This window comes from Uloborus diversus, chromosome 10 (genome assembly GCF_026930045.1).
Source record: "Uloborus diversus isolate 005 chromosome 10, Udiv.v.3.1, whole genome shotgun sequence".
Taxonomy (NCBI): Eukaryota; Metazoa; Arthropoda; class Arachnida; order Araneae; family Uloboridae; genus Uloborus; species Uloborus diversus.
Window position 1 is genome coordinate 78579700 of NC_072740.1, and position 26037 is coordinate 78605736.

Here is a 26037-nt window from a genome sequence, read left to right on the forward strand (position 1 = left end):
GAAACAAGCATTATATTTATTTGGCAGTAGCAATTACTTATCGCTTGCAGGAGCATCAGAAGAGTGCCGATTTTTTTTTCCTTTCAAAATTAGCAGATTTTGTATAAGCTGATCCCTCTAATTTGACTTTAAAAGTGGTGGTTCCAAAAATTATCAGTTTTATACACCGAAATATGCGTTATTTTTCTTTCAGACTTGCTCTTTCAATAAACAATTTGTGAAAGATCCATTCTTGTTTATCAGAATTTTGTGAAGGGTCTGTTTTGGTTGATCGGGATTTTGTGAAAGGTTTGTTTTGGTTGATCTGATTTTTGTAAAGGGTCCGTTAACGGACCCAAATATCCTCTGGCCAGACACCTTGTAACCTTGTCATTTTTATTCCCCAATGGCAGGTACAGAAGACAATACTATCATTCAAATCAAATTAACTAATGAACAAAGAAATAACAAAGAATAACTAAAAAAAAAAGCCTCTAGACCCACCTTGTCATAGAAATGCAATAAAATAGTAGCATACAATTTACCTTTCTTGAAACCTTACTGTGAACTAGTCAACTGTCTATTAGTCTCCTAGAAATTCATAATCTTGATTTTGATCAAAGTTTCAAAAATTTTACAAGCCACTGAAACCAGAGTGTATGATTCCGTGCATTACTTTTTGACCCTTTCTTGAACAGTGGCGTTATGTTAGCCAGCTTCCAGTTCTCTGGCAGTGCCCCTGGGCACTGGGCCCCTCTGGCAGTCCCCTGAGTTGCATGAAGCATTGAAATCCACAAATTCCTCTGCACATTCAACTATAATTTTTGTATAAATATTATCTTGTCTCGGAGCCTTAGTCTCTTTAATTTTTTTCAAATGAAGTAAAACGTCATTCCTAGAAAACATATGGTCATCACGCTATACAATAGCTTGTATCTTGCTGGTGTCAACTGTTGGGATACAGTTATTGTTAAAAACAGTGGTAAAAAAGTTATTTAGAACATTGGCCGTATTTGAATATTTAATCTCCTTGGAGAACCACACAGACCAGATCTTAGTATTAACACCTTTTCTGATTAAGAAAACTTAATCCCAAATAGTTTTTTCTAGTGTTTCCTTTATTTCCGTCCACTGCAGATCTAAGTCGCTATTTTCTATTCCTGACGAAGGTACCTCTTCCAAGCTCTGCCTACGTGCAATAAAATCAGTATTTCTGAAATTGGGCGCAAACCTAAAATTTCCATCTTTGTGCATATCAAACCCAGAAACTAATATTATTGTGATCACTATCTCCAATATAATCCCCTACACACAGCCCCTGAACAGAACTTCCTTCATCAGAGAAAACTAGATAGAAAATCACATCCTGTTGAGTTCCCTGAGTTGCAACTTTATCTAAGAAAATCACCATTTGCTTTCAAAAACTACTTTTCTCTGCCATTACTAAGGTAAAAATTATTTCAATCAGTGCCCTGAAAATTGAAATCCCCCATCATGATGACAGGTCTCGTACTAGATATGCACTAATAATGCGATACATCTGTTCATCTTGCTCCTGGTTTGATCAATATTTTTAGATTTATCTTTTCTGACCAATTTATTGCATGTGAAAGTGTCTCTAACATGAAATAAAACCCTACAACCTCTTGTTCATACTCTATCTTCTCTAAACAAAACCTAGCTATACAGTAGAGCGCCGATTATCCGAACTCCAATTAACCGAATTTCCAATTATCCGAACCGTGTTTTCCGCCTTTTAAAATTTTTTAACCGAACTTCCAATTATCCGAACCGTGTTTTTCGCCTTTTAAAATTTTTTTCCGAACTTTATGCGAACGGCATATTTTTCATCCAAAACCTAATTTTTTTTTCTGTCCCTTCCAACCAAGCTTTCAATTACGTACGTACTCTTTTTTTCACCCTGTTATCTATCTTTTTTCTTTTCTTTCTTGGCATACAAATTTTAATCCGGAAACTGCAAGGTATTTTTGGGGAGTTTTGTTAGTGGGAAGAGAGAACACAAAAGGTTTGAAGAAAGGGGTTGAGAAACCAAGGTCAAAGCACAAAATTCCTGTTTGCATTCTTCTCCCCCCCCCCCCCCACCCTCGCTGTGGACACGTGGGGAAAAACTGGTTTGTGTGACGTATCTACATTGACAAAGTGAGTTGCTCAGAATCATGTGCTCTGCTTTTTTTAGAGTTTGTTATCGTCGATATCGGTTGCTAGCCGCTGTTAATTCTTGTTGTTAATAGAGTTGTTAGTGGTTGTTACTAAAGGTTTCTTGATAGCGGTTGTTGATTGCACCAGCGATCTAGCTCATTTCTTTTTCTGCAACGAAGGTGAAAAGATGTCTGGAAAGCGAAAAAGAGTTGTTCTTTCGCTAGGAGACAAAGGAAAGATATTGAAGAGGCTGAAAAATAATGAAGCCGCTTCAAAATTAGCAGCGGAGTTTGGTGTAGGAAAGTCTACAATATCAGATATAAAAAAGAATGAAGAATCAATTATGAAGTATTTAACGGGACTTGAAAGTGAGCAAGGAAGCTTAGATAGAAAATCGATGAAAAAATCCTTTGATGATAAAGTAGATAAAGCTTTGCACATGTGGTTTTTGCAGAAACGCTCATCTGGTCATCCCATTTCTGGACCATTATTATGTGAGAAGGCACTATTTTTCAACGAAAAGTTGAATGGAGAAAATACTAATACATTTCAAGCAAGCTCTGGGTGGCTTAGAAATTTTAAGCTACGGCATGGTATACGCGAAATCGGATTGCATGGTGAAAAATTATCTGCATCTACAGAGTCTGCTACGAAATTCGTAAAAGAATTTATTGAATTTGTAAAATCAGAAAAATACGAAGAAGAATTTATTTACAATGCAGATGAGACCGGCCTGTTTTGGACATCTTTACCCCGAAAACATTAGCATCTGGGTTCGAAAAAAGTGCTTCTGGAACTAAATTAAACAAAGAAAGAATCACAGTTCTTAATTGCGCAAATGCAACCGGTAACCATCGAATACCATTGTTCGTGATAGGACATTCAAAGAAGCCTCGATGTTTTAATAATTGGAAAAATCTGCCAGTAATTTACACTTCTCAAAGGAAGGCTTGGATGACATCAGAAGGTTTCATTGATTGGCATGATCACACATTCATTCCTAAAGTTAAGACACATCAAGAAGATATGAAGAAAGAGGGCAGAGTACTCCTACTTCTTGATAATGCACCTTCACATCCGTGTGCAGATACCCTTGAACGGGAAAATGGGAAGTTCCGAGTAAAGTTTTTGCCACCTAATGTTACATCACTGATGCAACCCATGGATCAGAGTGTAATAGAGACATTTAAGCGCTTTTATAGAAAGCAAATGTTGAGAAAGATGCTTCTATCAGAAGACACTGAAGAGCCTGATTCCCAGAATGCCAAAAACATTAATTTAAAAGATTGTTGCATTATGGCTGCCGATTCCTGGAAGCTTGTAAAATCATCAACGTTAAAAAATGCCTGGAATAAAATTTTAAACAGGGAAAAAATTGATACTGGAGCAGAAGCATCTGATAAGGAAAATGAGGAGTGTAAAACTATAAAAGAGATGGGAAGAATCCTAAATTATGAGGAAAAAGAAATTAATGAGTGGCTAAATTGTGACATGCAAGACCCTGGATATCAGATTTTAAATGACAATGAGATTGTGGCTGAGATTGAAGGCGAAAATGAAGAAAATAAAAATGAAATTGAAAATGAATGCTCTGAAAATGACCCAGGTCCATCACATAGCGAAGCCTTTGAATGCTTGGAAAAAGCTATGAAATGGCTCGAAAGGCAGAAAGACGCTGATCCTATTCAAGCAATGCATTTAAGAAGCATTAGAGATATGGCAGCATTGAAAAGAATGTCTTCTTTGAAGCAAGAAAAAATCAAAAGCTTTTTTACTTAAATTATAATCTTTTAAAAAAAAAAGACAAAAAAAAGTTTAAAAAACGAAAAAAAGACAAAAAAAAGTTTAAAAAATGAAAAAAAGACAAAAAAAAGTTTAAAAAATGAAAAAAAGACAAAAAAAAAAACATTTTTAAACACGCCAGCACTAACAGTGTTGCCAGTCCTAAGCCTGGATAAAGTGTGAAGGTTTTTGTATAGATAGGGATATCCTTTAAATTGTCTGTCCAATTATCCGAACTTTTGCTTATCCGAACTAGGGTCGGTCCCGACGTGTTCGGATAATCGGCGCTCTACTGTACATAAAAATCTGCATCATTTTCGACAGTTCATGTCTTGGTAATTCCAATAACATCCAACTTCTCGTCTATAATTATGCTTTTCAATTCTTCCATCTTGTTCCTAATACTGCAAGCATTGGTGTAGAAAACCTTAAGCATGGCCAACATGGGCGCACATATGCAAAATTTTAATGGGGGGGTCTCAGACATTTTCCTCATGGTTTAGCAGAATATTTTCCTCATGGAAACTGATTTTAGTACAGATTAGAGATATTAAAATCTGACATGCTTAATTACTTGTTCAATAATGACTGGATAAAAAATTTTTTAACATTTTTCCAAAGAAAATAGTACCGTAATGTCAGGTAGATAAGCCGCAGCTTATACGTGTTTTAAAGTTGAAATTTAACATCTGCGGCGTATCTGCCATGGCGGCGCATCTGAAGAAATTTTTCCCCCACCCTTCTTTCTTAGTGCTTTTCATGTTCGCCCAATCGATCGGCAATGTTAAAATTCATTAAAAAATGCTAGTAGAGCTCTCAAATTGCACCATGAAACAGGTTTTTCATTAAATTTAATTTCTCACACCCTTAAACCTGCGTTAGTTAGCGCTGATTTTACCGCTGTTCGCTGTTGTTGTTCTTTCCAGTGTTGCCAGATTCGTGATGGTAACATACGTTTCCACAAGGCTGAAAAGTGGAGGAATAGCGAGCTTGTCTGAGTTAGAGTCCCTATAGTCTGAGTAATGTTTTAAAATGTCTCAATGATGATAAATTTAAAAAAAAGAATCAATTGATAAAGGGTAAAGGGTAAGGGCAATTTTTTTGATGAACTGCTAAGTATAACACAATGATTTGAAAACTTCTCATCTAACCAAATGTAGATGTCATCTGGCAACGCTAGTTTTTTGTGTAACCATAGCATTTTCTGACCTTTTTTTTTTACACAAAGTTTATTCCATTTCTATCTGTCAACAAGTGCAGTTGCTTGTTACAGTTTTGTTCTAACTGTAATAAATGATCGCATCAGTAGATATGTATATACAGTAAAATCCCTCTAATGTGGACACTAACGGGACAAATTTTTTTGTCCGCAATATAGAGGTGTCCGCAGGACAGGGGTTTAATAATGTTATTTGCATTGGAACTGGGAAATTAAAAATTGTCCGCATAAGAGGGGTGTCCGTTAGGAGGGGTTTCACTGTATATAGAGAGATATATATATAGAGGGGGTCGGGCACCATATTTTGATACGCTCTTCTGTGGCGTATACGATGGGGCGGCTTATCCGATGAACTTTTGTTTTTAGTTAGTAAATTATTGCATGTGCAGCGTATACGATAGGGCAGCTTATCTACCCGAAATTACGGTACTAAAAGTAAGAAATTTCTCATTTCTGGGGGGGGGGAGCATAAGCCCCCACTTTTCCCCCTATTTGGGTGCCCTTGATGACCAAATTGCTTTTATTTAACACCCTGAGATTTCTTAAATCACAATTGACGAAATTACTACTCTTATTCGACACCCTATTTCTATTTTTAAGATACCCAAATAATTGACACCCTCTTGATACCTGATCCTTGAACCATGCCCCCATTCAAACTTAGCTGTTTGATCCTGAAGTCCCTAAAATCAAACCACTAGCCATTTTGACCCCTGTAGAGCTCAGATGCAGGCTATCCCTTGCAATCCAATCTAGCTTACACAATCTCCACACATCAACAAACCTCATATTGCCTGATATTGATAACAGTCATAAACTGTCAAAATGCAAAGTATTTCCATGGAAATGAGAAAATTAAACTAGAAGAGCCATGGGCTTGAAAAATTCTTAATTTTTAGAAAATGGTCTTTGTGTTTTCATCTGCAGTTTCAACACTGTCAAATAATAAAGAAAGCTTGGTGGAAAGTATTAAAAATCTTGCAGCAGGCATTTAAAAAAGTTTAAAAAAAGTTTGACAAAGCCCTTTAACAAATTTAAAGCTCTATGCAATGATGATTTCATCTTCAGTTGTCTCATTTTGAAAGTGTTGAAATTAGCTTACATGGCTTAAGAGTTAGCTATTTCTTAGATTGTATGCTCAAGTGGTTGCTCAACCAGCTGAACATAAAATTTAGCAAAATCTGTGATAAACCAAAATAAACTATTTTGGATGAAATTAAAAATGGTTTGAAGAAATGTAACCTGTTGTAAAATTTTGTTTCTTATTAACTTTTATCTTCACTTTTTGAGATATACAGTGAAGCACCATTTATCCGTATTTGAAGGGACTGTATGAAAAAAGCGTATAAATGAAAAAGTGTATAATAGGTATACGTTAATGCGCATTAGAATCTTTAGGGACCAATTTATAAAATGTATAATTGATAAAAATGTACAGTAGGCGCCGCTTAATGTGATCACTTTGGGAGAAATATAATTTGATAACAATAACCAAAAAGAATCCAGGAGACACAAAATGATTTTTTTCCAATTAAGGTGCATTTATTTTGGCAACCTCAAATTAAAATCACAATGACTCAACTAAAGGCAGTTTTAAATTATAAATTAATTAAATTAACAGAATGGAAATATCTGAATTATAAAAAGTTAAAGTTAAATTATGTAATTTTTTAATCACATAGTAATAGGTGAAGTAAAATATGACCGTTTTCCCTGACATTCGTAAACCAGTTTCAAAGCACATTCAGCTTTTCTCTCCTTTCCAGCATGGTTTTGCTTGTTGATTAAATTTTAATTTAACTTCGCTTTGTTTTCAATCTCGTCACAAATCTTTAACAGTTTACAAAGTAATGGCAACAATGGAGGTCCTACATCAATGCCTGCAACATGTCCAGCGACTGAATTTTTTTAGGTGCAAAAGAAAGTTTTCTTAGGGGGAGTCTGTGGTCACTGGGAGCGAACTTTCTGTAGCTTCATTCGTAGAAAAATTGTGAACTGCTATTGAAACCCACAAAACGCTACACCGAAAGTTTGTCTCGTCAGGGTTTGCCTATGTATTTCTGTTAATTGAGGAACAAAAACGGGGAAAAAATCGAAAGTTTATGAAAAAGTGATAACAATAAACGAAGACGCTGATTACAATATCCGACTTAGCTAACGTGTGTTAACATACAAGTGTTCCGGGACTTCGTGATTCTGATAACATTAAGCAAATGATAACATTAACCGTGATCACATTAAGCGGCGCCTACTGTATAACACAGAGAAATGTATAAACAGTGTTTCACTGTAGTAGCACCTTGCTTGTTGAACTCTTGGTGATGTACTTAAGAAAAACATTTAATTGCCACTGTGAAGATAATCACCACTTCTATAAATGTTTTTTGCCTCATTTCTGCTGTGGATTTTCCAAACTGAAGATACCACACAAAACTGAAGCTACTGTATTTGAATGCCATAACAAGCCGTTCAGTATTTGCTTGCAACACGGACCAGTTTTTTTTTTTTTTTTCTCTTTTGTAAATAATGAAAAGCAAAAAGTAAGTCTTTTTCAAAAATTTCATTTTTATTAGGTTTATTTTTATGCATTTAATTTTTTTTTTGTAGTAAACCAAATTATTCTTACAAACACTTGGATTTCTTAAGCAATTGTTTCCCCCCTGCTCTTCTTTGTTTTTACCTAATTTGACTGAAATGGGTTTGGATTTTATCTTTCTCAGTCTTTTTTTTCTTTCACCTAGTAGAAGGCATTCCCTTCTGCTGTACAGAGCATTTTTTCTGAACATTGTATGATCAAAATCTCTTTGCACGTAAAGAATTTCCAAAACAAAATCTTATGGCATTTATGACGTGTAGAATAATTTCAGCATAATGATCAATGCCAAACATTTAATAAACATTCTTAAAATATCTGGCAATCATTGGAAGAACAAATATTCTACATGAAAGTAAAACACTGACAAACTCGAGTGGTTCAAGTACAGGCCCGGATCTATAAATTTTGGGTCCCCTGCAACAAAATATGTAGCCTTCCTTCCCAGGGGAAAGCAGTGTATATTTGCAATGTTAATAAATCTTAGCGCTAGTTTTTTCAATTTCTTGTTTAAATTTCTGGGACCGTTAGGCCCCCGCACTGCGGAGTCTGCGGACGCTCAGATCCGGGCCTGTTCATTACCTTAAGATGAGATTTTTTTGTCTGGAAATATAAAGAAATCAGAGTTCAAAATCTAAAACAAAATTGACTGACAAAATTGTTGAAATTTCACAAAGAGTACTTGAAAATTTTCAAGTCTTTGTGAAACAGACCTCATATTGGGAAATAACATTTTTTGTTGGGGGGAGGAAGGTGCCCATGTAAACTTTCGAGGGGGGATGAACATCCATACTTAAATCATCTGCACATTGAAATTTTCTTCCTTTACATAATTTGCAAAAACCATACAAGTTCAGAAATGCAAGTTTATTCTTGGTTTCCTACGACAATCGATGTTTTGCAGAGAACCGGAAATCCTAATATATGCTACCCCAATTCCGCAACCTATGTTTCAAAACTCGAAAAAACCCCCAAGTACGTAAATGCGTGGATCTTTCACAAAGAAACCTATGTTCATGCAAGCTAGAATTTGCATTCGTATAATCATTTCAACTCCAATTTTGTTTATGCGTAGAACTTACACAAAAAACACTATGTCTGCACATGCATAGAAACTGTCTGGTGACAACAGGGATATCGGAAGTTTCAGTTTCAATTTCGTTCCATCTGCCCTGTTCCGTTGCCAGCGATAACGATTTAAAATTGATAAATGTACTTGACTTTCATTTCAAGTGGTGCCGTGTGTTATAAACGAAGTCAATATTTTCCCTCTTAATTCGGGACTTATAAGTTGTATTCATTCAGCTTATGCAGTCTGAAAGGGATGAGTTGTGCTCCCGCTAGTCAGATAAATATATGACAAAAGTAGTCTCATTAGGTTTTTTTCTTTTTTCATTTTTTTTTTAAATACAAATATTTCTTTTCATTATTTTTCGCAAACCTTTTATTGAGCTTAATATCAATGGCTTACATTCAGTGGCGTAGCTAAGGGGGGGGGGGTCCGCCCCGGGCGGCACTTTTCTAGGGGCGGCAAATTGGCTGTTTTGATGTGGAAGAATTAAATGTATTTTGTAAATAAGGAAATTATGGTTTTAATCTATTACTGCAAGCAAGAAAATATCTTCTTAAAGCACTCAAAAGGACAAAATAACTTTTCTGGGACATAATGGACAATTTAAGTATTCCTATAGTTTTCAATTATTCCAAGAAAGCGACACCACTAACGAAGAAAAGTGCGGCTCAAGTCATTTTAAACCAAACTTTCCCAGAAAAATATGCCTGTTTCAACACTCAAATTTATAATTGAAAGCTCGATAATAATAAGAAATTCTCTACCTGACTTGAGCCTCTCTTTTTTTCGTTTGCGGTGTCATTTTATTGGAATAATTGAAAACTAAAGGAACAATACTTAAATATTCCATTCTGACCCAGTAAAGTTATTTTGCCTTTTTGAGTGCAATATGAAAAGTGCATAGTATTTTTTTAAAAAATCTGTTGTTTAGACTGTAGAAGTTAACTTCAGGAAGACAAAAACAATGAACTTTTCCGATTTTTGTTATAAGAAAAAGCTAATACAGGATTTTAAGTGTAGAGTTTCTTGAAAGTCTGCTCGCGAGAAACAAAATTTTCCCCTTTTTTTTACTTCAGGAAAATGGTGACAAGAGTAAGGAAAAAAAGGGGGGAGAGGTGTTAAATGTTTTTTTTTCCAATGGCACATTTAAAGACAGTTGAATATCAAAAGGATAACAACAAAACTATAAATGAAAACGAGCAATCCAATAGCGTTCCCAGATGGATGTCCGAGGGAGAGCAGGACATCTGGACAAATGAGGCATGTCCATTACTTCGTGGAGATCACACAAAGTGCTGAAAGGGTCAGGAACCACGTTGATACGACAGAGATGTTTTCGTAGGCAATCATGGCCAGATAATAAACGAAACATGGTGACAGATTTCATCCTAGGCCAATTAGGCACATTCAGAATCAGCTCAAACCATGGTTTATTGCTGTTGCAATTTTTGAGTTCTTCGTGAAAAGTGTCTTTAAATATTTCCTTTATTAAGCTTTTGATGTTACTAAATGGAAGCTTAGGATTGGTTCTCTGAAGATCCGATGCTCCCTTTTTGGCCAAAAAATCGGCCATCTCATTACCTTGGATTCCACAGTGGGCTGGAATCCACTGAAGAACAACTGTCTTATTATTTCTGGCAAGCCGGTTAAGGAGCTTCAAAGAATTATCGGTGGTTAAAGTTCGGGAGTGGCTAGGTGTATCGATAGCTTGGAGTGCAGCCTTTGGGTCCGTTAATACAACTGCTTTTGAAAAAGTCTAAATGTGGCTGGAGCTGTGACAGGGCCTGGCAAATGGCAACAATCTCGCCATCGAAAGCTGATCTATGGTTGCCAATGGGGGTGTAAAAGGAAAAAAGTTCACATTAAATACCAGCACCAGTATTAACACATCCATTCACTTTAGAGCCGTCAGTATAAATTCTCAACCATTTCTTTCTGGGGTAACAGGATTCTATTGTTTCGAGAGCAAGAGCTCTTAACTACATCATTTGTCTCCGCTTTGAATACATTCTTAATCAAATTAAGGCGAATGGAGAAACCTTTTTCAGAAATAGGGTTTATGGAGGGAGGAAATTGTTCAGTGTCATATTTTAAATCTAGTTTAGAAGAAATATCAGCTACTCCCTGGAGAAAACCTTTTTGTGGTTTTAAGTTTCTCCCGCCAACCAGAGAGTCCTGGTTCCACAGGGACAGACACCCAGGGATTCTAAGTATTCTTTCCCATAGGAGAACAACTCTTTCTTCAAAGATCATCTTTAGAGGTCTATTATCAGTGCTGAGTAACATGCAGTCAATGGGTGTTGTCTTCACTGCTCCGGTAATCAGTTGTAGAGCCTGATTTTGAAAAGTCTCACACTGTTGAAGGACTTGCTCTGATCCTGTGATCAGCGGCTCACAGCAGTAAGTAAGGATGGGTAGAATATAGTTTTGTATGTAAAATTTAGCGTGTCTCTTGAACAACCCCATTTAGAACCCGCTAATATTTTTAGGAGATTAAGTCTTTTTATGACACGTTGGGTGATGTCCTCCACATGGGACCCCCATGTAAGTTTTCTATCAAAACTGACGCCCAGGTATTTAAAGTTTTCAGTCAGTGGTATCTGACACCCTTTGTAGAAAATTTGAGGGTAAAAAGGTTGATGCGTCAATGAAAGACTCAACAAAAGTCTTATCAAGATTTACCTTCATATTATTCGAATCTGTCCATCTTCCAAGAACTAACAAAGCCTTTCCTAAAATCCCTTCTATGGTGACTTTGGCTTTGTTCTTAGGGGCTGTAGACCAAATGACAAGGTCATCAGCATAAAACAGGCATTGCAATCCGTCAATCTTTCAATTCACTGATTAAATCATTGATGTATATGTTAAAAAGTATGCAGCTGTAGACTGCACCCTGCGGTAAGCTGGTCTTAAGAGCTCTGTATCTCGACAAGGAATAGTTGTATCGTGCTCTACATAATTGAGTTTTCATTAAACTATCGAACCATCTGAGCATATTGGAACGTATTCCGATGTCAGACAATTTCGCAAGGAGGTTCTCTCTCCAGCAGACTTTAGGTCAATGAAGACCGCAGAGAGAATCTGTCTTTTATCCAAAGCATCTTTTATTTTCTGACTAAGCAATGAAACTTGCTGGTTGGTTGACCTAAACTTCCTGAAGCCAGCCTGTTCTTCTTCCAAGATCCCGTTGGTTTCCAAATACCAGTTCAGTCTACACAGGATAATTCTCTCCATGGTCTTGCAGAGAATGCTTGTCAGGGGAATAGGTCTGTAGTTTGTCACTATACTTGGATCTAAGTCGTTTTTATGTATCGGGATGATAGTGGATTTACACCATTGAGAGGGAAAATTTCCCGAATGCCAGATTAAATTGAATACCTTTAAGATGGTTTCACTGGCACAAGGTCCCAAGTGCAGGAGAAATTCTGCAAAAATGTTATCTTCACCTGGAGATTTTCGTGGTTTCGAACACTTCAGTGCCGAAAACAGTTCAGCTAGACCCAAAGGAGCATTAAAAATATCCGAGATGGTAGGTAGAGTACCTTCTTCTTTCATCTTGATCTTAAGATTTTTAGTAAGAGTTCTTGAGAGCTGTCTCCCGTAATTACTTTCCTGTTGAAGGCTTGAAAAGTGTTGGACAAAAGAATTGATTATCCTGTCCTCGACCCAGAAAGCCTCTCTAGTACTTGTGTTGGAAGCTCCACAGTTGTTGAGGCTGAAGACAAGTTTATAAGCCTTTTTTCCATTCTTGCAAAAATCCAAACCCGAGAGAAAGTCATTGAAGGTGGTACGCTTCTCCTGCAAAATAGATTTTTTGAAAAGAGCAGACTGTTTTCTCCAGTTCTGTACGTCAGAAAGACCACCGGTTATTTCAGCTTTTCGCCGGAGTCTACCACGTTTGGATTTAATTTCTCTAAGGTTATCTGACCAGAAACATCTGTAGTTCTTTACCTTACCTTTAGGGATGCATTTCTTAGCACACCAAGTATATTTTTCACAAATAAATCTACATAAAAGTTCAATATTTTGATTGAAATCAACTTCGTTTGGCTCCAGTTCCGTATCCAAAAGATTCAAATTTGCTCTTCGGAAGTTCCAGAAGATCTTTGAGTTTGGTCTGTAGTTGTGCATAACTGGGAAATCAATTGTGGCCAGTATCTATCGATGTCCGGATCCATGATCATCTAGCACCTTTCGGCTACACAGATGGTTAATATGGTTAATATCAGCAGACACTAAAAGTAGGTCTGGTGAGGTGCCTGTGCCATTGTAGTGCAGGTATGTGTGAGGGTCTTTTTTGTCATAGACCAAATTGAAAGTAGTTGAATTTAGTAGGTCTTCAACCGCCTCACCGGTTCGATTTCTGTCAGCATATCCCCAAAGGGTGGAATGAGCATTAAAATCACCTATCAAAATAGATCTTCTGGTTACATTGAGGAAGGCAGGAAAGATCTTAAAGTGTTTGCCAAATTTCCAGACATGAAGGGTAGCGATTTCACTTTTGTCTCGTCCGGAACCCATCTCTTTAAAGACTTTAAAATCCACCGTGAGGTTAGATCTAACACCAATCAAAAGGCCACTTGCAATTTGCCTAGACTTGGGTAGAATATAGGTCACATAACCCTTAAAAGGATAATACTTGGAGCTTTCATTAATAAGATTGGCCTCCATGATAGCAAAAATGTCAACATCAAAGGTGTTTAAAGTGTGGAGAATTTCCTGTCTTTTTGCCTGAGACATGCCTCCTGCATTCCATTGTATAATTGTTAAAGATCCGCGTTTGGGAATACTCGTGCCGGAGTTGTAGATCATTTTGCCGCAAAAGGGTTGCCCAGGGTGCACCACGAGGAGGTAGATCTACGTTGCACCCTGGTGTTAAATGTTACACGAAACAATTTATTGCTCGTCACTCTTTACATGTTTCAGAGTTTGCTTTGATTTCCCACTCTTTACAAAAGTTCTCTTCTTCAAACGAAGTATAAGAGATTTCCGTTTTCTTGCTTTTTCGAGTAGATAATCTATCCCTCAATTTTAGATCACATGTTAATCTATTCTTTATGGAAGGTAAGCAAATTTCATTTTTCAACATTTGAGTTGGACCCTCAACTTATCCAAACATAGTCTAAAATGCATTTTAAAGTACTCAGTTTCAAATATGTAATTCCAGTTGGGAACCTCTCCCACTCTGAATCTGTAGTCTAACAGTGCAAAAATGTTTTTAGGCGGGAGAGCGCTTTAATATCTTATCCCTTTTCCTACCAAATACGTTTCGAAATACGTTTTTAGACCTTAATGTTGGAAAATTTCTGGGCCAAGCCCCTAGCCCTACCGTTTCCTCTAACATAGCAAACACAGACAAAAAGCATATATTTAGGTCTTCAATTCTGAAAACTTTCCCGGAGAAAACTCCCACCTTCTCTTCTAAAGTCTCAACTTCTAGCTAAAAAGTACGTTTTTAGAGCTTCAAAACTTCAATATCAATTTGTGAAAACAGCATTTGAATCCTGATTGTCCTTGATCTCCTAAAGTGATCAAATGTAGCCTAAAATATGTTTTTAGGACCTCAATTTTGGAATTTTTCCGAGAAAGATATCTTAGTCGACCTCCCCCTCTCAACTTATGTTTCCTAAGATTAAAACTGCTTTTTTAAAATTTCTCTTCACCCCTTTTCCTTACATCCTCAAAAATAGCCCAAAATTTTCTTTCTTTGCGTGAGTCCGAGGGTTTGCTAACCCTTCCTTCTAACTGATAGTCTAAAATGAAATTCAGCTTTAAGAATGATTTTTAGAGGGAAATCTCCCTCTGACCCCTCTTCCTCCTAACATTATTAAACAAAGCCCAAAGTCGAACGTTAATTACGTAAATTTTTCAGGAGAGAACCGCTTGGGGCTTCACAACATTTTTTAAGCCATAGGGAACCCTCTCAAAGTCACCAAAGACAGCCTGGAATTAAGTTTTTGAGACTTCGGTGCCGATAAATTTCCAAAGAAAGAACCCGAACCTTCCCCTTTCTTCCAAACCACCAAAGATGCCCTTAAAATTGATTTCAATTTTAAAAAACATTTCAGTAAGAAACCTCAGCGCCCTTCTTTCCCCTAACTCCTACAACTGCGTTAGAATACGCGTGAAATTGTGTTGCCGAAGATAGCCTAAAAATTGCATATTTAGGAGCTTAAAATTTTTGCATTGAGTATCCGACCATTCCCGATTCCCTTGACTTCTTCTAAGTAGGCTAAGCTAAAAGCTACATTTTAAAATTTCGTGGAATTTCCTTTCGTTGCCTACCGATCCCCTAACGTCAGCAAAGAAACACTAAAAGAGACTGATTTTGAAAAAACATCTGGAGCAAACCCACACACACAAAACCAACCCTTTCTAAAAACTTTACTAAAATTGCGGTTTTGACTTAAATTTAGCAATTTTCTCCAAATGTGGGCCCTTATCCCCCCCCCCCGCTTTTTTCTTTTGAAAGCATATAGAGAATAATAAGGTCTTATTTTTTCTTCAATTAAATTGCTAGTTTGAATTTAAACACATTTGAGAGTTTTGTGCATAAGCTATTTCACAACGAAAGGGCGGCAAGTTGAGGGACCGCTGTAGCTACGCCACTGTTTACATTTAATTAGAATTATGTATTGTGTTGATACTTCAATTGGTTAATTTTTAATTGTTGCATTAAGATGCTTTTTTAACCAACATGCATTCACTTTTCAGGGCCCACAAGAGGCCATATCAGCCTTGTCAGAAATTACGGGTACGGTCCTTAGAAGGGCCCCGCTTTTGAAAACTTTATAGGGGAATGGGATCCGGAGACCAAACTGACAATGGACCACCTTGACCTTTGGCGGCCCTGTTAATTTTCCTTTTTACTGTAATTAAATATTAAATTACTGATTGAAGAATGCAGATAATTTCTTGAAATTTCAAACACTCACCCATCACACAGAATTATCAAAGATTATGTATTTTAGAGTTAGTATTTCAATTTCTTTGTAATTATGCCGTTAGTTCCGTTTCACATGATACATCGGACAGATAGAAATCTAAGTATTGTTACCACGATAATAGATATATATATCGATATATGACAATATATCGGTATATCGCCCAGTCTTGTCCACAAGTCTAAAAATATTGAGGGGTGTCCTGGTATCTAGGAGAATTTTTTTTTTTACATGTATTTTTGAACCAACCTACTAAACACCCTATAATAGGAACACCCCTGCTTTTAACCCTGTTTAGTTATTACCTCTATGTACTGAACATGTTCACAATAGGTACTCGGGAATTCTTATGACTCAGATTGTAAAACCTGAAATACCTTCTCAATTTTATCTCAATGATTGAAGAACATTAAGAAAATGAAAAGATGAAGAAGAAAGATGAGATTTGGGGATAGTGCTGCATTTCATAAACTCATTCACTTGAGCAATATGAGTCTGAAGTTTCTGCCACTGAACTGCATATTTCAAGAATCCAATCTTCAAGACCTTTAAAGTAAAATTATTTATAAGCAATATGTGTTTGAGAATAACCTGGAAACTATTTCACTTTAACAACTGGATGATAACAAGTACCTCGCATGAGAATACACAATGCAAAAACATATTAAAATTATTCTTTTTTTAGAGGTATTACATACTTTTTTAGAGGTAACTGTATTGCAATGTTTTATAGTTGTTTGTAACGTGAAATGTTTTAAATTAAGAAGGGAAGAAATGCAAGAGTTTACATCCTACAGCTGAGTTTAATCAGATATTGCACTAGCCGTCAATCCAAAATTCAGCACCTCTATCTCAATAACTGGTATAGCTCACTTGACAAAGTACTGAACATAGTTCATTAACACAATAGAATACATATGTATGCATTTCCGATCTTCCTATATAATTAACACCCCCATAATCAACACTTTTGGTCAGTTCCATGAGTGTTTAGAATAAAGAGAGTCCACTGTAATTATGAGCCTATGTAGTCGCCATTTTGGGCATCAAAACCGTCATTTGGTCTTGACCTAATATTGCAGAAGTATTTTTAAAAGTTACCTTATTTCCTTTAAATGCGGTTGGCCTTTTGTTTAATTTGGTGTTTCTGGAAGCATTTTTTTTATTATTCTCATAAACTTCATAGAACTCTTTGAAAACATGTTGAATTTACATTTACTTTTTAAATGATATATAGAAAATGAAGGATCAATTTTTTTTTCAAAAGGAAATATTATATCGAAAGTAAAAACTATATTGATAAATTGAAAGTGTTCTCAATTTTTACAACTTTTCAAATAATGCAGGGTGTTGGAGCATTCCTTGATTCATTATAAGTTAAAAAGCTTTGTTTTTAAACATTTCTCCCACATCTTATACTTGTTTTCTTTTTGCTTTTAAGTTGTTAATTTTATTTTTCTTCCTACAAGTTGTCATATATTGCTAGAGCCTTGATATAAAATCATTATTTTTTTATCTCATTTTCTGTTTCAAGGGGAAGCAAATTCATTTTGCCTACATGAAACAACAAAATGTTATAACATGCTTAACCATTGTAACCCTCTCTTGATCCAAAATGGCCTATAGTTCATCTGACTAAATGTAGGGGCCCTAGAATATCAAACTTTTTTTATGAATGATGAAGTAATTCCTCTGCTTCCTCAAGGGATGAGGAGAGAGCTCTTGAACTTTTAAGTTGTTTCGTTTTTAAACTCCAAATTCTATATCTGAAGCCTGAGTGCTTGATTTCATATTTGTTTTCAATTTTAATATTTGCTGGCTTTTTTAATTTAATTTTTTTTCTTTTTTTTTTAATACTCATCGCACCTCAGCAATTAATTGTTCCTCTGTTGATTCAGTATTCCATGTTAAGTATAACTTGTGAATAACTCTTTAGAAGCTATTTTTTAAACCAAAAATTATTTATTCTGGGTGATAACACAGCCTAGAAATCAGGGAATTCTCATGGAAATTTTAATTTCTGGAAAGTATCAGGAAATTATTAGAGTATTTTCAAAATTTCTCAAAATATCAGGGAAAATTATAATTTTCAATCACTAAGTCACCAAACCCCTAAAGTTATCCTCCAAAAAATTTCTTTAAATTTGGACACAACAGTTCTTTTTTTTTTTTAAACTGCTACACAACATAGCCTCGAGATCAAACCCGACAAAAAACGAAAAAAATTGCAAAAATTACCTCAAATCCTTTTCATTCTTTTTTAATTTACTCACATTCTGCCGGTCCTGTCTGTAATCATTAATACTATTTTAATAAGCTGTATTTAAAAAAAATCATACAGTTGATGAGCTCATTATTTTTTCATCATGTTTTAATTGTATTTTTTTTTTTTTTTTTTTTCATTTTTGAATGTTATTTAAGCTTTGTTAAAGGGCTTGTTAATAAAATTCATTTTATTTTCATTGAAACATTAATTTGGAAATGTTTAATCAAATCCCTATACCAATCATTTTTAGTGCAAGTTTTCAATCGACACATCAAAAGTTAAATATTGAACCGAGCAAAATTTACCAGAAAAAGTTTCATCTTAAAGTATTTTGAATGTTAATCTTACCATTTTCTCTCTTGTTTCCTAATTTAAAAATCTACATATTTTTCTCTTATTTTTCGGACTAAAATCTGCTACATGTGTTTCTTGCAAAAATAGCAGGTATGTTATATAATGTGGTTTTATCTTTCAGATATACGGGATAGCCACAATTGTAGAATCGAGGATTTTTTTGGAGCTAAATTAAGGAATATCAGGGAATTGTCTATAACTTTTTTTCCTGAATTTTACTATCACCATGTTATTGTTCTTTAACTGATTTTTAAAATGGATGTTTTAGTTATGATTATGAGTTTTAATGTTTTGATTTTTCCCCCTTAAGTTTCAGCAATGAGTCATAAACTGGGACAATCTCATACCAAACAAAACATTACATTAGCTCTTGGAACTATTACTATGTTGCATTTTATATGCTTCTGAACTTATTATTTATCAAAATTGAATTTCATTAATCTGGGCTTATTGTTTTTTATTTTATTTTAGTGATGATGATGAAGCTGATGAAGGAAAAGCTCATAAAGGTGTGCAAATAAACATGACAGGAACAAGCTTGCACACACAAACAGGTATTATATTTATGTTTGAATGAGATATTTTTATTTTAAAAGAGTTCATGAATTACTGAGAAAGGTTTTTTTTGAAATGGTTTTAGTGACACTTATCATGCTTATTCATCATCTTTTTTATCAAAAAAGCTTGTAGAAGTGTTGGAAATAAGCAATCGTTAGTTTCATTTTGAGACAAAAAATTTTGATTTGATGCCTAGATATGCAAACCTAATTGAAAAATTGGAAGCCTAAAGTATTATATTGCATTGAAGCTTTTCTTTCCCAATTCATTGTGATTAAGATCTATGATTGACTTAAAGTTATTTATGTGATTTGTAATTTCAGTTTTATGTTTGTATATAATATCTTTCATATAACTTGCAAAAGCAATTTAAAATACAATCAATTTTGTCTTTGTAAAAAATCATGTTCACCTGCATACCATAAAATCCCGAATGTAACCCCCCCCCCCCCCCTTTCGCCCTTATTTTCAAAGCAAAACTGATCAACTTTAGAAAGGAGGGGAAGATTATAATCCAGATTTTTTGAAAATTTGGCCAAAAAAGTGTTTTTAGTAGTATTACTTTAAATGTACAGATATAGGCCCACTATACTGGATTTTCTTGGAGAGTCCCAGATTTCAAACATTTCTCTCGGTTTCCCGATCTTTATTGAAATTCTGCTGGTTTTATAAATCTATTAAAAGAATCTCTTAATTTACAGATTTTTATTTTAAAAATGGAAGTCCCCCTTAAAATTATTTTTAATGATTTGAAAGGTTTCTTACTAAATTTCAAACTTTAGCACATTGGAATCTTGCAGTATCACTCGTTTATATTTGGAATTGCACGTTGTACTTATCATCGTTAGGCTTAGTATCATGCTGAGTACCGTAAATTCAGGGCCAAATTTAGTTCCAAGCTGCCCCTCGGCAGATTTGAAATCTGCCGCTCCCTCCCCTCTAAAAGAAGAAAAAATTTCCTTGACTCAAAAACATGCTAAAAAGTGTTCCGTAAATCTTGACTGTCCAGTAGGGTGTGTCTTATAATGCACTTTTTAAAAAAGTTTTGAATTTCTTATGGGGCACCCCTTTAATTGCTTCCTTTTGATGAAAAAATACACACATAAAAGTTTCATAGAATTTGAACATAATTTAGGGGGTGCTACCAGTGATTAAAATCACATTCATTGTGAAAAAATGGTGTAAAAATCAACTCCCCAATATATCTTGTCACATTTTTAATCAACATGAAATTAGATTGGTTGGGTTTAATATAACACAAATATCTATTTCATATATATACAAGAAAACAATAAGCATTTCATGGTTGTCATTTTATGTAATAATGTCAGAAAAGCATCCGAAAGTTCAGTAATGCCATTCATATCATAGGTTTACACTTTCGGTCTTTTACATTCAGGAATATTGTAATTTTTCTCTTTGTTACTTCCATGTGACAATACAAACTTTTCACTGATTGCTACTTACTATGCAGACTAAATAAATAAATTTAAAAAAAATAAAAAGAGAGAGAGTTGACAAATTTTGCAGCAGTGGTAGCACCCTCTAAATATTATTCAATTTTTATTTTTCAGATATGAGATTTTTTTTTCTTCCAAAGGAACAAAATGAGAGGGTGCCTCATGAAAAAATAACACCTTTAAAAATAAGACGCACCCTACTGTCCAGTGTATGAAGAAATCATAACGTTTTGCATTCAGGCACGCCTCAATGGGAGGTCACAGTGATCTTCCAAAAAATTCCTTACTCAGGAAATTTTGTTGACTATTCGGCAAATTTGAAGACAATATTGCAATATAGATTTTTTTTTTAATTTTTAAAATTGTTTTTTAATGATGCCTAACGTTCCTTCTAATTAGGACCTATCACTCGTTTGGAAGAAGAGTGCCACAATAAATTTTTAATTTTCTTTTTTATCTGCTGAAAGGCCTTCAAAGGACATTATCTTCTTTGGAAAGTTATGACACATTTTTTGTTCAAATATTAACCACTGGAGGGCACAGCAAACTTACTTTTCTTAATGCAAACTGCTTGAAGAGTTCAACTTTAAATGCTTCTCCTGTAAAATTTCATTTCTTCGTATTGTGGCACTCTTCTTCCAAATGAGTGAAATGTATGATATGTATGTAAGCTTGTGTTTTATCATTCGGTAAATTAGAATTTTCCTCCTCCCAAAAACTTTAGTTCAATGCGCCTGTGTTTATCTTATTTAATTTTGTACATCGTTCATAGCTCAAGTACTGCTCTTGGGCAGGCTATTTTTCAAAAATTACTTTAATTATTGCAAATTTATCATTTATCTTTTGTATGTACTCTTGATTAATTTAAAAAAAAATCTGATAACTTAGAAAAGTTTATTAACGTTGGTGTTTTTCTTAAAATTACTTTGTTGCAAAAAGATATTAATTTTTAAATCAAAGATGGTCAAATTATAGATAGTGGATACTAACATTTGTTGAACTTGGTAAGAAGTTATTTCCTACTAACTTTTAAACTGGTACTTAATATCCGTGAAATACAAAGGCTAGGTAATTAAAATGGTTTCCTCTGATTTTTTTTTTCTTATCCTAATCCACAACTCTTGATTGTCCTCAAGGAGATAGTGATGTACACTGCTCGACATTGAAAATGCAACACCAAGAAGGAGTGTTCAGAAATTTATGCAAATTTTAGCGTAGACGTACATCACTGAGTTATGTAAATGATGTGAAATGCGAAGCTCTCTGACACACGTGAAGTAAGATATGAGGGAAGGAACTTGCAGAATGGGCAATATTCATGTCATTATTTCTGACTGGAGAATTATCAAAGAAATTTTGTTTTTGTTTTGGTGGATACGTGTAAAGACGAGAGAATGCCAGGCCGCCATCAACAAAGGCACTTCCAGCAGATAGACGATTTTACAAGGGGTATGGTGACCGGACTGAGAAGAGGAGGTTGGTCCGTACGTCAAATCGCAGCTGATACCCACATAAAGGCAAGCACAGTGCATCGGCTGTGCCGAAGATGATTGGAACAACAAAATGTGGCAAGATTGAGGGGTGCAGGGGCTGCCAGAGTGACGTCAGAACGCGTGGATCGACCCATCCACCGACAAGCTGTAGCAGACCCACAAGTAACTTGTTCCTCAATTCTGCAGCAGGTGCAAGATACCCTGAATGTTCCCGTGTCAACTAGAACCATTTACCATCGTTTAGTCTCATGTGGTCTGCAATCACAGCGTCCGCTAAGAAGACTGCCATTGACCCCACAACGTAGACAGCAGCGTTTAGTATGGTGCCGGACTAGAATAACGTGGATGAAAGAATGGCGAAATGTTGTGTTCTCAGATGAATCCCGCTTCTGTTTTTACAATGATAGCGCCGCATACGAGTGTGACGTAGACAGGTCTAATCCGGCAGCAGCTGTGGAACATCCCACCGCACCACAACCTGGCATAAAGGTTTGGGGTGCAATTGCATACAAATCCATATGACCTGTAGTTCATATTCAGGGCACTACGACGGCCCAACGATACTTGGATAATGTGCTGGGGCCGGTGGCAATCCCTTACTCAAGGGCTACCTAATGCAATTTTTCAGCAAGATAACGCCCAACCACATGGTGTTCGCATCTGCCAACATGCTCTCCAAGGCACACAGATGCTTCCTTGGCCACCATACTCTCCTGACCTGTCACCAATCGAACATGTGTGGGATGTGATTGGACGCCGTTTGCAAACTTTGTCCCTGCCTCGTTCAGAAAAGGAACTGTGGCAAATAGTAGAAAGGGAATGGAGAGCCATCCCTCTGGATACCATCCGCACCTTTATTGACTCTATGCCTGGACGTGTTTCTTCGTGTATCACTGTCCGCGGTGGTCCTACATCCTACTGAACCAATGCGGTTCTCGCTGTGTATTCTGCCTATCATTTTGAAATTAAGATCATTCATTATTCCTTGCTATCTGTCTTTTTTCCAAATTTCATCACTTTCTGACCACTACTTCTTGGTGTTGCATTTTCAATGTCGAGCAGTGTACATAAACGTGTTTACTCTCAGATTTTTTTTTTTTTGTGTACTAAGTAAAATATTTCCAATGAATTTTACTTTTTCAGTGGAAGTCATAGAAAGTGAAGAAGGGAAAGCTTCATGTTCTGCGGAAAAATCTCCAATAGAACGTTTAATGGACAAAACATATGATGATCGAAGAATATACATTCTTTCTGATAATCCAAGGGTTGAATATGTCAAGGAAAAGTACCCACATTTGTTTACAACTTCTCAGGTATGTTTGAATCTTGAAAGTTTTTTTTTTTTTTAAGAATTTTTTAATCTGAAATTTTATAAATAAATGGTTTAAATCATATGGTCGAACATTTAGTAAGCTATGTGCCATAATTCTTTTTTTTTTCTTTTTTTTTAGGGACATTACTAAAAATATTTCAAAAACTAACATTTTTTCTTCAATTTGTTCAACTGGAATTTAGTTATTTTTTAGTTATTAGAATATTTTTTTAATTTAAAGCATTAAAAAATTAGGTGTTTTATAAAATTTTGAGTGATATTAAACAAAGAAAAATAAAATTTCTTGACCATGCATAACTCTTGGTGGTTTCTTTTGCAAAATATTAATTTTTTATTAAAAATCAGTTAATGTTGATACATTAATGTTTTAATTGATTCAAAAAATTTCAATTAATATTTGGCTATACTGTTCAAGTGCCATCACCATAATTTGGTGTATACAGTCGACTCCTGATAGTCCATGGGTGCATTATCCAGTCTTTCACTCACTTCCAAAAAAAAATGTAACATATAATTCACCGAGTTTTAAAAATATGCCCAAACAAATGCCAAATCGACTTTCAGACATTCCCATTTCTTTCTTCCCCTTCCTTCCAATGACATCAAACCTTCCAAGGTCACAAAAACCTGAGCGCTGTGGAGTCTTAGTCAAAGAGTCAGAGTCGGACTGATTTTGGGGTAAAAGAATTGGAGTCGTTAGAAAACGTGCTGACTCCGGGCTTCAAATTCGATCTCACTTATAAAGTAGTAAAAGAAATGTATCTCTGGGGCAAGTCAAGGCCATAGCCTGGATGGAAAATTCTGAGCGTGGCGGGGGGGGGGGGGGGGGATTTAAGTTTTGACACAAATCCAAAACGTCAAATAAAATATAACAAATGTTTGTTTCTAATCAGAAGTTTATTCTATAAGCTTGAAGTACATGATGTCTTGATTCACTTTGAGATTTTTGAGATTAACTGTTATTGATGTCACTCAATAGCAGTTAATCTCAAAATTGAGAAAAGGAGAAATGTAGGTGTAGTCAAAGCTATTCGTACAAAGCTGTATACTGCCGCATTTTGGGTACGATTTGCTCCAGACGCATATGTACCCCGGCCGCTCCCTGCAATATTGCCCGAAATTTTGCCTTATTTTCATTGAAATTTCATGGATGAAATATATTTTAAGATTTATTGGGGAAATTTTTCAGAACTAAATTATTTATATTTTTTAAAATCCCATTCTGTCACAGACATTTTATTGCATACTTTTGGATCAGTTTCATAAAAAATATTAATTTTTAATTTTCTTTGTTATACCTACCACAAATCTTTAATATTAATACCAAAACAAACATTCCTTTTTTTTAAATTTGTATTTATGTAATAAAACCTGCCATCAAAACTATCCCAAATGTCCCGTGCCATCACATGGAATGGCCCAGTAGTTAAATTTTGTAGTTAAATTTTAATTCATATCTCATTCTTAATCCTATAATATTAACTTTGGTTTATGGAGTTAAAAAAAAAAATCTGAACTTTACTAAAGCAATTCTCAAAGTGAAGCATTGAACTTTTCCAGATGAGAGCAGAACTGGACAGAATTTTTTATCCAGGAAAATGTGAAGAATTTCTTCAGAAAATCTCCTTTTATTCCAGAGTTATTGTCGATAATACTGATTGTTACATAATGCAAGGAGAAGTTAAAGACGTCGTGGATAAAGCTCCAAGTGAAGAGGAACAAAATTGTAAGTTTTTTTTAACATTTATAGTAGCTTAAAACTGTCATAAGAGTCAAGATTTAAATTTTTAATTGCAGCATAACTTTGATTTAATGATACCAAAGTGAACGATTTCCCCAATTTAATTATACATTTTGCTGGTTCGGATTTAACTGCATTGAATGTATATGCTCCTCAATTTAACAATGTCCTTGATTTAACAATAACTTTTTCCTGCCCTTGACAATCATTTAATCAGAGTTATACTGTATTTTGAATTCTTTCATGAATTTTTATGTTTTACTTCTTTTTCTGCCTTTCTAGTTCTAGCAATGAAATCCGACCACTAAAATTCCTAAGCTTTTTTTTTTTTTTTTTTTTTGAAAGAAAGAAAAAAATATTATATACTTTAAAAAAAGTTCCCACTATTTGTTGTTTTTGGGTACTGAAAACCTGTTCTCCTTTTCTTAAACTGTCTATAAGATTCATTAAGTCTATTCAACCTGAGGAATAGGAATTGTTCTATGTGTTACCCCTAACAAAAGCTTTCTAGTTTACTTTAAAAGTCCCTACAATAGCGATTGTTGTGCTATATAATTGGAGATATCGAAAACTGATAAATACCAGAAAATATGCAAAGAATAACTTCATTCAATTCATACATAGAAAGCAGAAAGAGCATGAAAACAGTTTCTAGTTGTCTAATATTAGATGCCTGTATCTTGAACGTTAACAGCTATTAAATGATGTATGTGTCATTGTAAAAACAACAAGTTTATTTTATAATTAACTGATACATAATTAAAGCCAAAAAAAAAAAAACTTCGAGGTGTAATATGTTTTGCAAAAGCAGACCCTCAAACTAATTAAACTTTTAACATGTCTTGATTAACTAGGGAAGATTAATCCCAGATCTCACTAAAGCATTTGACTGAGTTTGGAAGCATAAATTGTTGATCAAACTCTGCGACACTTTCAACATTCCTGACAACACCTTGGTGTGGATTTCATACTTAATCCATCGCAGATATATTAGAGTGAAATTTAACAAAACACTTTCGGATCCAGTTGACAAGGATTCTCAAAGGGCTCTGTTCTTAGTCCTATGCTATTTTCACTTTTCCT

General features: G+C 35.0%; 1 protein-coding gene across 1 annotated transcript in view; it reads left to right on the forward strand.

Annotated features, from left to right (window-relative positions):
* Positions 1-26037, forward strand: part of LOC129231061 (uncharacterized) — a 77716-nt gene that overhangs the window by 28398 nt on the left and 23281 nt on the right. Inside the window, exons 3-5 of the mRNA XM_054865309.1 lie at positions 18841-18923; positions 23024-23193; positions 24774-24939. Of these exons, the coding sequence (XP_054721284.1) occupies positions 18841-18923; positions 23024-23193; positions 24774-24939 (419 nt within the window). The remainder of the gene's footprint in view (positions 1-18840; positions 18924-23023; positions 23194-24773; positions 24940-26037) is intronic.